The sequence below is a fragment of the Sceloporus occidentalis genome, unplaced genomic scaffold (genome assembly GCF_023333645.1).
Source record: "Sceloporus occidentalis isolate IW3139 unplaced genomic scaffold, rSceOcc1.0.p SCAF_8, whole genome shotgun sequence".
Lineage (NCBI taxonomy): Eukaryota > Metazoa > Chordata > Lepidosauria > Squamata > Phrynosomatidae > Sceloporus > Sceloporus occidentalis.
The window spans coordinates 5,764,814-5,779,119 of record NW_028316988.1 but is presented as its reverse complement, the minus strand read 5'-3'; the positions used below and the strand labels follow the sequence as shown (position 1 = coordinate 5,779,119).

The 14,306-nt window shown below is 42.4% G+C and overlaps 1 protein-coding gene across 3 annotated transcripts in view; it reads right to left on the bottom strand.

Moving 5' to 3' along the window:
* Positions 1-681: 681 nt before the first annotated feature.
* MIB2 (MIB E3 ubiquitin protein ligase 2) overlaps positions 682-14,306 on the bottom strand; it is a 59,915-nt gene continuing 46,290 nt past the window's right edge. For 2 of the 3 annotated variants that reach the window (XM_089534319.1, XM_089534318.1), the window contains 11 exons: positions 13,481-13,643; positions 12,676-12,809; positions 11,362-11,510; positions 9,927-10,083; positions 8,636-8,790; positions 6,501-6,627; positions 5,833-6,060; positions 4,165-4,343; positions 3,146-3,330; positions 2,391-2,456; positions 684-1,649 (listed from right to left, as the gene is read on the bottom strand). In XM_089534319.1, the coding sequence (XP_089390445.1) occupies positions 1,405-1,649; positions 2,391-2,456; positions 3,146-3,330; positions 4,165-4,343; positions 5,833-6,060; positions 6,501-6,627; positions 8,636-8,790; positions 9,927-10,083; positions 11,362-11,510; positions 12,676-12,809; positions 13,481-13,643 (1,788 nt within the window). In that variant the 3' untranslated portion in view covers positions 684-1,404. Of the gene's footprint in view, positions 1,650-2,390; positions 2,457-3,145; positions 3,331-4,164; positions 4,344-5,832; positions 6,061-6,500; positions 6,628-8,635; positions 8,791-9,926; positions 10,084-11,361; positions 11,511-12,675; positions 12,810-13,480; positions 13,644-14,306 lie in introns of all 3 variants that reach the window. The other variant, XM_089534317.1, reaches the window with a different exon arrangement.

Genomic DNA, 14,306 nt, shown 5'->3' with positions numbered 1-14,306 from the left:
TGAGCTAAGGATGAAGGGGGAAAGTGAGAGGAGGAGAGAGAAAGTTGTAAAAGCAGCTGGAAAAGCAAGGTGAGAGATTTAATCCAGACTGTCCCTGCCAGATTGGAACAGTCGGAGGGTGTGCAGGAAAGACAGACCGCCCTGTCCTGAACTGACTCATGCCTTTACTTTTCTCCATCCTTCGTGTGTGTGTGTGTGTGTGTGTGTTTTAAAGGTTTGCCATGTTTACATGCTTTGACACAGAGCCACAATAAATGGTATTACATAAGCAGCACAACAGACTGTTATTAATTCTCCCCTTCATTTCCAATGGGAAGCGGTGTGTGTGTGTGTGTGGAGGTGGTTCTTGCATCTGGCTATTTGGCTTGGCTGATTCTCAAGGAGAACTGAGTCCAGTTCAATTTCTTGATGGACCGAAAAGGGGGGAAATATTCCTCACAGCCTTGAATGCCTTCTCAGTTTTCTTCCATACACTGGGGTACAAAATGCTAAATTCATGTTTCTGTATGGTGCGTATTGTTTGCATACACAGTGTAGGGTGTGTACATACAAGCAGGGGGTTCCCTCCGCTTTTAATTTATTGAAGCTTATATATTGATATATCTGCCTGTTGGAAAACCAAAATCTATCTTTGCTATTATGAGATAAGAACGAAGATACTGCAGATGAGAAAGAAAGAAACTTTACCACCAGATAGAAGAATACTTCTGTTGCCATGTTATATTTTTGCCAGTATATATTCACTACTTTACCTCAAAGGCACACTACTACCCCTGTCTTCCACTCACACATACACCTTTTTCTCTCACTCACACAGACATAGACAGAGTCCATCTTCTGCTTATACCATTTGGGGCCAAATGCAGCCCATAAAATCCATGGATTGTAATGCCAAGCCCAACACAAAATCTTTGCTGCATGCGCACTCTTTCTTTGGCCCGCCTTTCCTACTGGAAGAGTGCAGCCTCATTCTCATCCCATCCTTTTAAAGTGCAAGAATATTGCTTTTCCATGGAACGGAAAGAAACACTGCTGTCTTTTGAAGGTAATGTATTTCTCTCCTCTTGAAGCTGGATAAGGCTATGGAGAAAAAAACACAACAAACTCACACCAATGCCTCCAAGGCAGCGGTGCTTCCATGCCCAAACCAATGTCCCATGGGCTTCTGAGTGTTGTATCAGGTGGGCAGCTTGCTTGTGGGCTACCAAAAGGGAAAAGGAAGAATGCAGTATTGGCCCTGCTAAAGCTATGCTTCCACCATGTCACCTTAAGCCCCCACACTCCTTCGCTACAAACACACTTGGCCTGCCATGATTCTCAACAAAACAAAAATTAAATCTGAAAGACAATTTCTGAAGGGTGTAGGCTAGCAGTGTGGTGGAGAAGAGCAGTGAATGTCCATCCTCAAACAAAGATCTGTATCCTGTCCCGGATAGTCTGTCGGCAGATGGGGCAGACGGTCAGGGCAGCACTGCACTCATGGCATGATCCGTGTCCACACTGGAAGATCAGTTTGATTTGGTTGTCAATACAGATGGGACACGTGATACGTTCCTCCATTTGCCGGTAACGGTTCTGAAGGTCCTCCATGAGCTGCTTCTGTTGGTCGGTGGATTCTGAACCAGGACTGCACTCCACCTCTGAACTATCTGTTTAAGAGAAGAAGGAGGGACTTAGTCCTAGGCCTGGAAGGTTTAGCGTAATTGGGGCCTGCAACAAAATGTTGCCATGCACTCCCAGAGCTTGCAAGCAATACGGTACACACAATGTAATCACCTGTAACAGGTTAACCCTCTTTTCCCCCTTTTGGTGACATGGACATGAGACTGCCAAACTAATCAATAAATGAGCCACAACATTGACTTTGCAGGACCTGAGCAACATTGCTGATAACAGGGTGACATTCAATGACAAAAAGGTTACTACATGCTGCACAGCGCCCTGTGAGCACCTGAAAAAGAAAAACCAACCTCACTCAAACTGATATTAAAAAAAGGAGTGGTCATCACGTAACCCCTTAATCTACACAGCACCTTTTGAGAGTCGGATGGAATCTCTCATGGAAAATGCAGTCATGTTGGGTCTGTTTTAATTGTCAATAGTTTTCCATACCATAAACCATAGTTTCCCTAGGGAACAGCACTGTTTTGGCTCTGAACCTGCCTGGAAGCCAGTATGGATTGGCTGGGGCTCCCCAGGATCTCTGGAGCAGTCATTCCATCGCTTGCAACCTGAACCTTCTTTCTTTAGGTGCCAGAGTTTGAACCTGGGATTCTCTTTGAGCAAATCCAGTGCTTACACTGCTGATCAGTACTTACTCTCCTCAAACACAATGAATACTCTGAGCTTTTGGAGTGCAAAAGGGCAGGGATAACAAGAGCACAACTTACCTTGTTTTAACTTCCTAGTAATTGTCACTTGGCATTTGATACATCTCTTCATCCTTCTGGAGCACTCTGGGGAGGGGAGGTAGTGGAGAGAAGAAGAAAAATGGTTGAAACCAGCAGACGTTTATTTATTATTCTCTCTCCCCAACACATTTTATTGTCTTTATATTAAAAAAGAAAGAAACACAAACCTATAAATAGATCAAAAGGAGATCATAATACAGAAGTAATCTTTTAAGCTGCTAAGAGTACTTCTCTGATGTTAAATGCCAAGGAAATTTAAACGTGTAAGTACCGTGGAGGAACTAGTGTGATGTGGTGAAGTACAGACTTATGTACTCACAATGATGCTGGTACATCCACAAGGAAATTTAAATGTGTAAATTTCTGTTTGATTAGGACTCTGGGAGACCAGGCTTCAAATCCTTGTTCAGTCATGAAAACCCACTAGCTGACCCTCTTTCAGCCTCAGAGGAAGGCAAAGACAAAAGCCCCTCTGAACAAACCTTGCTGAGAAAACCCCATATGCTCACCATGAAGGCATACGACAGCATCATTGTGGGTACATAAGTCTGTATCATTCCCTGACCCTACAGATGCAATATATTATGTACAGGTATACTCTTATGGCTGTTGCTAAACTTCACACTATTTCATTTGACAAGCAACAGCTCTGTACAATTAGCGAACCCCCAAAAAGTCTCAATGAGAAAGAAAAACAATAACCTCCAGGGCTGAAGGTCATATACCAGTTATACCTTCGCACACAATGCTGTGCTGGCAAGGGAAGAAGAGAACAAGCAGTGCCAGCTCTGAGCAGACCAGGCACTCTGAAGGAGCTGCCAGCTTCGCCACACTGAGGTTTGTCATGGTGTTGGGAGTTGCATGGACTCGCCTCAGGCTGCATGTCATTGTGGAGCCATCCGAGGAGTCTTGGCGTTCTCTGTAAGCACCAAAATTGGGGGGAAGGGAAGAGATTGTATGTGTGAGAGAGAAAAAGAATGAGAGATAGAGAGAAAGAGTTGCCTTTGCTAGCAGCCAGGTCTTTTCCATGACTGCACCAACATTAGCAAATTACTCATCTACTACATTCAGACCTGGCTCCTTAGAAGGTCCTTTTGGTCTAAAGCCAGTGTATGTTGTTGAATGGATTATGTTTATAATGAAATCAAGAAAGTTGTTGTTGTTTTTCAAACTACAAGTCCCAGAATCCCTGAGCAGCCAAAAAGCTCATAGGATTTAGCTCATAGGCTAAATCCAATATTAACCCCAACTAGAACAGACTGTTGACACAAGTGGGACCTATTCAACATTAACAAAATTCTCTGTGTTTCAATGGGTTCACTTTAGTTGGGATTACATTTAAATTTTGCCACATCTGACCCACTGAAATGCCCATTAATGCCAAAATAATGTTAACTCTTACTCACACACGATCTTTTAATAAATAAAAGAACAACTGTTTTATCATTACTGAAAATTTTAATAAATTAGGGCAATGAATTCACTTTAACATAAAAAGCCCCAAGTGCCAAGCTCTCAGTTGCCTGCTGTCACCAGGTAAGGGTACTGAAATCCTGAAATGGAGGATCAGGCCTTGCTTTGCCAATGCTCCTTCACATTTGGAGCATACCTGAACTTTAAATCCTTAGTAAACTTCATGCATTGTATGTTTCTACAACAAAGAGAAGAATGGGTCCATCTGAGTAAGGACATGTTTTGGCTTCCAAGACTGAAGAAGGAGAGGTCCACTCCACAGACAATGCAGTTGACCCACCTGAATTTTTGGGAGAAGTTTTTGATGAGCTGTACTATACTTCCATCCGAGACGAGGTCAAGAGGGGACTTGCCCCTGTGGTTGGCATAGTTGATGTCAGACCCTTCTTGTGCCAAGTAGCATGCGATGGCAGTCCCCACGTTAAGCTCAAGATTGCCAAGGAAACCGGAAGCCTGGAGCTGAAATGGTGAATTGTTTTAAGAGGCCACAAAACTCCACTACCTCAAGAGCTAGTCTAGTAGCCCAAATCTATGGGCAATCATAGCAAATTATCATGTTGTCTTCCTCTTCCTCTTCTCCCACTTCAGTTATGGAGGGGATGTGGCAGGCCTAGAGCTTTTAAACTAACCCCTCCAGGTCTGAAGTGAAGGTATTTCCATCATTTCCCACCCAATCCTTTTAACTGAAGACGTGAGGGACTGGGAGATTCTGTGAGTAAAGCAGGTGCTCTCTCACAAACCTATGATTCTTTCAACAGATTTTCAAAAGGGTAAGAGAATGAGGTTCACCATCATGGGTACACAGAAAGCTGCCTTACATCATGTGAACCTGGTTGCTGATTTGTTTGTCCCGGGGCTCCTACTCTGGCAGAAGCACTCCAGGGTCTCACATTGAACAAAATCAACTGCCACCTGACTGGAGACTAAACCTTTTCATGCAAAGCATGCTTTGTGCTCTACCTTTGAATTACAGCCCATTCAGATCTCTAGCCTGTTCCCTTTTCTTGCAGGACAGACATGTATATGCCACATAAACTACCCAGGGCATCCTTAACTAGCTTACTGCATTGCCAGTATTGAATAAAAATTAGTTAAAAAAGTGAGGTGGAGAATCTTGCAGCATGTTTAAGACTAACTTATTTAAGCTTTCATGTATATCAGTCCACTTCTTCAGATGCACTGATGGAATGATACTGAAGCCACAGGTACTTAAGTACAGTTACACATTTCTGAGAGTGGGACAGAATGTAATAAGATAGAAGATGAGGCACACTATGACTCTTCCAAGAGTTGTGTAAGATCAAACAGGTCAGTCAAGAAGCAGGGTTCTTAGTAGTGCCATGTGAAAGAAATATATCTGCTTACCAAACGTCCGCAGAGTCAAAACCTTCTCTGAGAACATTTATTTTGCTGTATGTGTAGTTGTAACTACTCATGTATTAATATATGTAGTGTGCCAATAACTCATTATCACTCTTCATAGTTTTTCTTAAGGATTGAAATTTGTTACTGTATCTCAATTCTGTGTTTCTTTTTCTAGTCTTCTTTTGACTTTTTTATTGTTCAGAACTGCTACCAGAGCTTAGAAGCTGAATAAGATTCAAATGCCAGGCAAGTCAGCTTCTGTCTGTGGAATGGAGAGAGGGCACCAATCTGTCCTTTATTTTAAGTGGTTGATTGTCTTAAGCCAGCCATATGTCTAAAGACAGAAACTGGCCATGCCCCCTTTTATTGGAAATATATGACAGTATATTTACTGCAGGATCCCACAGTTGCCATATTCACTGCACAATAAACACCCATATAGCCCCAGTATGAACAGTTTTGCAGCTTCTTTATGTTGTTCTCCCTTCTGTGGTCCCCAAGAACGTCTCAGATTTAATTTGTCTTTCAGGCTAATCGTTTCCCAAACCTTTCTCTAGCAGAATGGCCCGTTTTTTTCTCTTACCTTAGCAAAAAGGCTCTCTTCCCCTTCTTGCTGTTGCTCAGCCATAACAGACATCAAGTGCTCCCTCTCTAGGACAATATGCATGGCAGTGTCACCATCCTCGTCTTCGGCATTGACATCTGCACCCTCAGTCACCAGGATCTGCACCATTTCTGTGTGCCCCTGTGTGACTGCTAGGTGGAGGGGTGTCTGGTTACGGTTGTTCTTGAGGTTGACATCACAACGGCCCTGAAAAAATTAGGATTTGGGTGGGGTGGAAGAACAACATTGATGTTGACATACATGCAAACATATTGGCAATCAATATTAGGTCATGTTTTGGAACTAGAACATCCAAAATTCCTCAACCAGCACAGCCAGTAACCAATCTGGTGGAGTAATCTGGGAGTTCAAGTCTAAAAAAGTAGCTTTCTTAAGGTCTGCTGTGAGGGATGGGGGTGTTTCTCTTCACCATTAATTGAACTTTCCTTCTCCTCCTATGACAAGAAGTACACACCCTGTCAGGCCTGGTTGTGTGTGTAAACCTGAGAATCCTTTCATGCAACTACAGGTCTTCTTGAATGCATCACAGAAAAAGCGTAAACAGCTTTGCTTTTGAGGTGATCATTTTGACACTGAATCCCACACTTCCACAAAGTGAGAGAGAGAAACCCCATCCTCAGGTTTACCTCTTTGATCAAGATCTCTGCAACTTCTTTATGGTTGTTCAGAGCTGCAAGGTGTAGTGCAGTGAATCCATCTTCCTTCTTGGTGTCAACCAATTGCCGGGCTCTTGCCAGGATCTTCTTGACAGCTCTGGGTGAAGGGGGTCAAAAAGTTCAGAGTGAATGGAGAACGAAAAAAGAGACTCTCTTGAGCACCAGTTGTCACACAGCGCTAACATACTTTACAGAGACAGGCCCAGTCAGCAGTCATTAATGTTCTCTTAATGGTGAGTACTGATGGAAACTCAGGATGACAGCCATAAAAACAGAGGGAGAGGGAATGGGAGAGGCAGGAGACAATGTTGCCTATCCCTTACTGAAAGTAAGGTCAGGAGGGGAAGTTAAAATCTTTGGCTTCTGTGCTCATGAATGAGAACAGTGGCTCTCAAATTTTGGCCCACCAGATGTTTTGACTCCAATTCCCAGAATTTCTAACCACCAAGCTGTATCAGCTAGGGCTTCTGGGAGGTCCAAAGAATCTGGAGGTCCAAAGGTTCAGAACCACTGAATTTAAAAACAAAGACAAGAGGGAAAGATATGTTTCTACAAGAGGGGAAGCTGATGTTTCTGCATATCTTTTAAGTAACTCCTCAGCACAACATTTTAGTTTAATAGGCCACAAATATGGATCGCCAGATACTTTATCTCCAGGAGCCCCATTCTAGGGATTCCAAATTATAAATGCAATCAACCAAACATGGAAGAGGAAGAAGAAAACCAACAATGCCAACATGCTATGTTTGGCTATAGAAAAACCTCTCAGCACAGGCACTGACCCTCTTAATTCTTCTTCTGTCCCTTGTAATAGCCTCTGGCTTTCCAGATGTTGCTGGATAAGAATCCCCATCATCTCTCACCACTGATCCAATGCCTGGGATGATGGAATTTGGAGACCAACAACATGTGAAGGGCTATAGATGCCATACCTCTGATTTAAATATCCCCCTGTACATACATTTCCTCCTAGATGTTCATGTAAGTTCTTTTTCCCCCCTGTGAGCCATTATGGAAATGATCACAATTTTAGCAAACATTTTTCTATGTTTTTTTCAACACATGTAGACAAAATATAATGAGTCAGAGAACTGGCTGAGGAGGAGCTAGCAGCCACTAGCATATAGTTGCAGATCCAGTCCCTATAGCTCGGTGAACAGAGCTCGGCTAACAGGTGACACCAAAAGGGGTTCTTTGCATGGCTGTGGTGGAAGAGACGGCATAAGGCGAGTTTGATCCAGTCATGCTAAACCTCCCAAGTCCCAGCCCCAGAGTCTTTTGGGGAAATGTGTTGGGTAAAAGCTGTGAGGTTTTGGAGTAAGGCGGTTTTGTTTGCTTGAGCTTTGTGAGGCTCGCTTGTGTGCTCACTAGTGTTCTATTTTTCTATTCAAAGGCCCCATACAGACTGCCAAAATAAAGCTGCTTCGGGTCACTTTGGAGGTATGCTGTTTCAATGATGCATGCGTACTAAGAGTCCAGAAGCTACACCAAAGCTGTGCTCTAGTCCTTAGGACTGGCTGATGGTTTTGGCACGGCTTCTGGACTCTTAGGACACATGTATCATTGAAACACCATACCTCCAAAGTGACTCAAAGCAGCTTTATTTTGGCCAGTCTGTATGGGGCCAAAGGAAGTTTACCACTGCTTTCCTCTGAGGCTGAGAGAATATGACTTGGCCAATAGATTTCCATGGCTGAGCAGGCATTCAGGGTCTTAGTCCAACATTCACACCATTAAATCACACTGGCTCTCAAATGGAGCTCACTCACAGCTAAATGTAACAATGCAACCAATGCCAGGTAGTCCATTTTGTCTTATGCTTTTGTAAATGTGAGAAATTTTACTTATAGACTCACCAACTTCTCTCTTCCCATACAGGGATTCTATCTGTTAGCATTCTAATATTAATAGTTTTCTCCTAAACAGTTAAATCACTCAGCTTCTACGAAATCACAAAACTTCAACCAGCCAGAAGGCAGCAATAACTACTATGAAAAGTAAGCTTGACAAAACAACAAAACACAAGTGTTGCTTAGAGAAAAAGATGCCACTTCATTCCCCCTTCCACTCTGATTTTTAATTTGTAAAATGTATGTATTTCTTACAATTTGTTCCCCTTTAGAGCAGAATGATGCAACAGGTTGAACCCTTGTCGGTTCTGGATGGTGAAATCAATGCTGGGGACTTCAGTGAGGGCTTCAATGATGCATTTGAAGTCAGCAGTGATGGCGTAATGGAGAGGGGTATCTCCGTATGAATCCTGAGGGGAGAGGCTAAATGTTACATAATCCAAAATTCAGTGAAGATGAAATATATGTATTATCATGCATATCAAACACTCACCATGCCTGCATATTAAATATGTGGGGATGTAATAACATAAAGGGGTTCATGTAGGAATGGGGAGACAACTTTTTAGGGATCACATGTACAAGAATCCAAAGGCAAAAAGGCAAGGGCAAAACCACCCGCAAGGTTTAGTTTCATTTCACAAGTGCTTATCTTTAGTTCTGAATAAAAAGTCTGCTGAAAAATGCTCAAGCTTCTCTTCCTTTTTTGTGGTATAGGAACCTATCCCTATTCTTTCCATGCTATTTCTTCCCCTGGTACCAAAATGTCTGTAATAGTAGTAATGACCAGGAACACATCAACTTCATTAACACTTATATTCTCCCCTACCTCCCAACTTAGATAACCAAATGAGTCAGTAATGGAGAGAACTGACTTAAAGTGAAATACAAGCACCCTTTCACACTGCACAAGTATGGCACCATTCTACTTTATGGCTCCATCCTAGGGAATCCTGGGATTTGTAGTTTGGGAGGGAAGTGGGTGGGAATGTAGAATTCTCAGCCTGAGAGCTCTAGTGTTTCACCAAACTACAAACTCTAGGACTCAACAGGATGCAGTCATTACCATGAAAATATAATCACACTGCTATTATTGGGTAGTGTGCCATCTCTGAGCGCTTCCACTATATCAGAAATTTTGTTCAGGAATGGCACCAGGCAAGTGAAAAGACACCTGTTTGATACCATAATTATATATAACTTGTCCCTTGGGTTTACTCTAGGCAGGGAAAGGAACTGTGTAGCCCTTTAGTTGTTGTGGTACTGCAACTCCCAACAGCCCTAGCTAGCACAGCCAGTAGTCTACCGGAGCTTCCTTTGTGCTTGCAATGGAAGGCTGTGCCAATAAACATCTCTCCTCTACCATCAGCTCATCTCACCCCTTTTAAAAGCTATGCAGATGATGGGCTGTCACAAAATTTGCAGCTGTGACATCTCTAGATGTCACTTCTGTAGTTGCTTGGAACATACATAATTCATGAGTGTGCCAAATGTCGTGCTACAGAAAACTCTCTTTAACTTGCAAAACACATTTTTAAGGACCTACCGGCAGGTTAACGTTGCTGTTGTTTTCACACAAGGCCTGCACAACCTCTGTGAAGCCTTTGTTGACTGCAATGTACAGGGCTGTACACTTGGAGTTGTTCAAAAGATCTGCATTGGCACCTTTGCTGACCAGTACACTGGCAATCTCAGCTTGGTTTCTGGGCATGAAGACATTGAAAAGAAAACATGAACCACTGAAATTCCATTATGTTAGTTATGTAGAAGCAATAATTTTCATAAAGGAAAGAAAACAGTGGTGGATATGAGGAGGGCCATGTTTGCTGGGCAATACTGGAAGCTACAGTCTGAAAAGTAACTTTCCAAAGCCCTGATGGGGTGCCAGGTTCAACTGATTCTATCCCACGTACAAATTAATCTCTCTCTCTCTTAAACAGCACTATATTTAAGTACACATTTTCTCTTTTCAGATGTATTTTGAAAGCATTATAATACTTGTTTTTGAGCCAACTACATCATAACTTTTGGGAAATTTGGTGGATAACTAAATTCTAGTTTGTATGTTAATCCAAGTGGTGCAATGTTGCATCAGACCTTGCAAAGACAAATTCCTCAACAGACTGAACTTTCAGATCACCCAGAAAGCTGAAATTTGTACAAACACCCCAAAATTCCTTTTCATGCTTTGTTATTAATCTAGGTGACATTTCTGTGTGTCAAAAGTTAAGCCATGTAGTATACCACTCTCCAAAGCCTTAGCCATTCCTTTGATAGCAGAAATCTGTTAAAGCAATCGGCCAAAAAATTCTTCTGGTAAAGTATAGAACCAGGGCCGTTTTTCCATGTAGCAGTTAAAATTCAGGGCAGTATATATTGGTATGTACAATACTGCTTTCCATTGGTGCTCAGCATCATGATGAAACAGCAGATGATTGTAATGTAGGGAATAAAGGACAATGGAATTCTTGATTTCACCGGGGAGAGAGACTTACACAGTATAAGGAAATAAAGTCATTTATATAGGAAGAGAAGCTCTCAAAGAAATGTAAGAACCTGCCTTGTACTGAGTTAGACAACTGGTCTACCTAGCAAAATACCATTCACACTGTTTGGAGGTGGCTCTCCAGGATTTCAGTAGTCCTGCTTTGAGATGCTGGGAATTGAATCTTGAACCATCTGCATACAAAACATGCTCTGTCACTGAGCTACAATCCTTACCTTAAAAACAAAGAATCCAGTCCTTGTGGTTCTTATAAAGGACTGATTTAAATAGGAACACAAGAAGCTTCCCTATACTGAATTAGACCGCTGGTCCATCTAGTTTAAGACTGTCCTTCCTGATTTGTTCATGCTCTGCAAAGCTTCATGCAGCAGTTTTCTCCAGCCATAATTGATGTGCTGGAAACTGAACTTGTGGCCTTTCAGAATGCAAAGACTAGGCTCCATTACTGAGCTATGCCTCTTCAAGATTCACCTACCCAAATGCTGCATAATGAAGCGCTGTGTCTCCTTCTTCATCCCGCAGGTTGATATTGGCGTGAGCCTGCAACAAGATCTTCACCACTTCCACCTGGCCTAGGTAAGAGGCCACTTGCAAGGCTGTCCTGCCCTGGTTTTTTATATCAACCTGTTGTGAACATTTAGTATCATTTAAATGAATAGCTGTCAAACACTGCTGTCATTTTCTCTACCATCACCACTACTACCACCACTCACATTCTTTCCAACCAGAAACTAGGACACGGTGCAATGGATTCAAACTACTGAAAATTGACACTGCTGCTGTTCTTGTTGCCCCTCGTCATCATTGACAACTGAGAGCTTTGAATCAGTTATACAGCTCCAAAGTCTCAGAATGACGCCTGGTCCTTATACTCCTATGTATCACATTCCTTCTGTGTTTGGGAACTGCCCTTCTCAGAGACATCCCCTGTGTGTTCCTCATCCAGGACAATTTGCTCTACTCTGTCCAAGAATACCTCGTGCGGCCTAATATGCTGAAAAGTAGATATAGGAGTTGCAAGTTGGTGGACCTTCTCTTCTAACAGGGCCACCAACTTGCACTTGCTGCAGGTGTAGCTGCCCACATCCTCTGGCAAGAAGACAAACCTACTGCAGCTTTGCAAGTGACTGCAGCAGCACCCTCTCAAGTCATCTTCATTAATCTGAAGTAGGGACTGAAAGAGAACTCAGGGTCTCACCTTAAGAACTCCCCTGCTAAACATCCACACAAAATGCCTATTAGCCTTGTCTGTTAGCAATTATCCTGTCCAAGTCTCATGATATAACTGCGTAAGGCACACGCCTCTGGCCCTCAGACACTAAGCTTGTAAAATTGGAGTAGCAGTTCTATAGAGTGACTGGCTGCTAGCTCTGCTGCCAAGTAAGTCCGCAACTCAGCAGAGTCAAAGATGAGCCCTCTCCCCCCGAACACAGCTCAACTTCCACTCTCTCCTCACAGACTCTCCTTAGTTTGGCATGATTTGTTTTTCAGAAATCCATGCTGCCTCGGTGTAATGACAGCATTCCTTTCTAAGTGTGCACAGACTGACTATTTAATAATCTGTTCTAGAACCTTTCCTGGTATTGATGTCCAACTAACTGGTCAGTCAGCTACCTGTCACTGTTTTATTTGTTACTGGCATTAAAAATGTTATATTTGTCAGTGTTATCTTTTAATTCTTCAAAATCTCAAGCAGCTGAAAGAGACCATTTATGCACCAAAGGGCCAGAAAGGAATGAAGATCAAATAGAGATAACACAAAATGTTCCCCATCGTTACAACAACTTGCCTTGTCAGAGTATTTCTGAACCAGATCACGAACTTTGGAGACATTTCCATGTGCTGCCTCTATGACCAAGCGGCCTGGGTTGTCTGATTCCATCTTTTGGGAGAGCAATCTTCCCAACACAGAGAGCAATGTGCCTGTTTGGGGGGAGAACAAGGATTGCAGCTCAATTTCCCCAGCACTATGAAACTGTGCTTGGGCTACAAGCCCAAGTTCTGTTTAGACATGTCAGTTTAGAGTAGCCTAGCAAAACCTGTGGCCTATTTTCTAGTAGTAATAGCTGTATCTGTCTTGAACTATGTTTCTTGTCTGTGACTCTAATGAATCTTATATAAATCCGTGCTTCTTGGTCCTTCTTTCCAGAAGAAAATTTTACAATGCAATTGTCTATTCTGCATCTTTTATTGAACATTTTTCTTTTGACCATTCTACCCCTTTTAGATTCCTTTCCTTCCTAGGACTTCTCCAGTCTTTAACCAGTCTGATAATGTAAACTATTCTGTTCAAACAAAAATCCACCGAACAGTGATACCTTTATTGGCCACCAAAATGCACAATATACTGTACTTGTTGCAAATATGTTGTGTATTTCGGTTGGCCAGTAAAGGTATCACTGTTTGGTGGATTTTTGTTTTAACTGGCTAAATGGCCAAAACAGTTACCCCTGTATGGTTATAGGACCTGTGTAAGGAACTAAAGGTTTTCCTATCCTTCACAAGCAGACCTGCAAAACAGCTTTGCTTTCTTAGATGGTGGACTATTTCTGGATATTTTAAGTCAGATCACTGCTTGCTTTTGAGGTCCTCACTTTTGGATTCTTTGGCATCCTCGGTAGTCATGAGGTTAGCATCCTCTTCTCTCTGATAGGCTGTCAGGCAGGCAGGGTTAAAAGTCCAGGATTGGCCAGCGAAGGACACCCGCAAGTCCCCATCTCCAAAAACTTTGATCACTTTGCCAATATGCCCCAGGGTCTACAAATGGAAAAAGAAATTCATTTCACACAGAAGGAGGGACAACAGCTATGCATTAGCCATTCTTACACAATCTGATCTAAAGGTAGGTATGTGTGACTTTCAACAAAATGTCGCAACATGGAACACTAGTGTTCAAGGATTGAGCCAGCCATACATGTGTATTTTCAAGATACACCATTGCATTCCCCTTCCCTACCAGTTTTCCACACTCCTCGGTCATAATTCTGTGGACAAAGCCTACTGGCTAAGGAATCCTCTTAGTTCAAAAATAACATTTTCAAGACTCAATAAACAGCAACCTTCATCGATGTGGAACTGTCCAGGCTATTTTGGCTTGCAACTCCCCATGAATACCAGTTCACATAGCAAATGACCAAGGATGATGTGTTCTGTAGTAAAAAATATCTGGATGCCCAGTTGGAGAAGGCTTGTATTGCAAGACAGCAAGCCTTCGGGTGTTTGGTTTCTTTCTTTCTTTCTTTCTTTCTTTCTTTCTTTCTTGTTTTGGTTTTTTTGTTTTAAAAAGCCAGGCACTTAAAAAGGAATCAATGGAAAACTTCTAAGGAGATATGTGAACCTGCTTATTTCCATACTGGCCACATCAGAAATTTGAACAGAGGCCAGTCTGTGATAAGCGTGCCTCCAAAGACATCAATACTT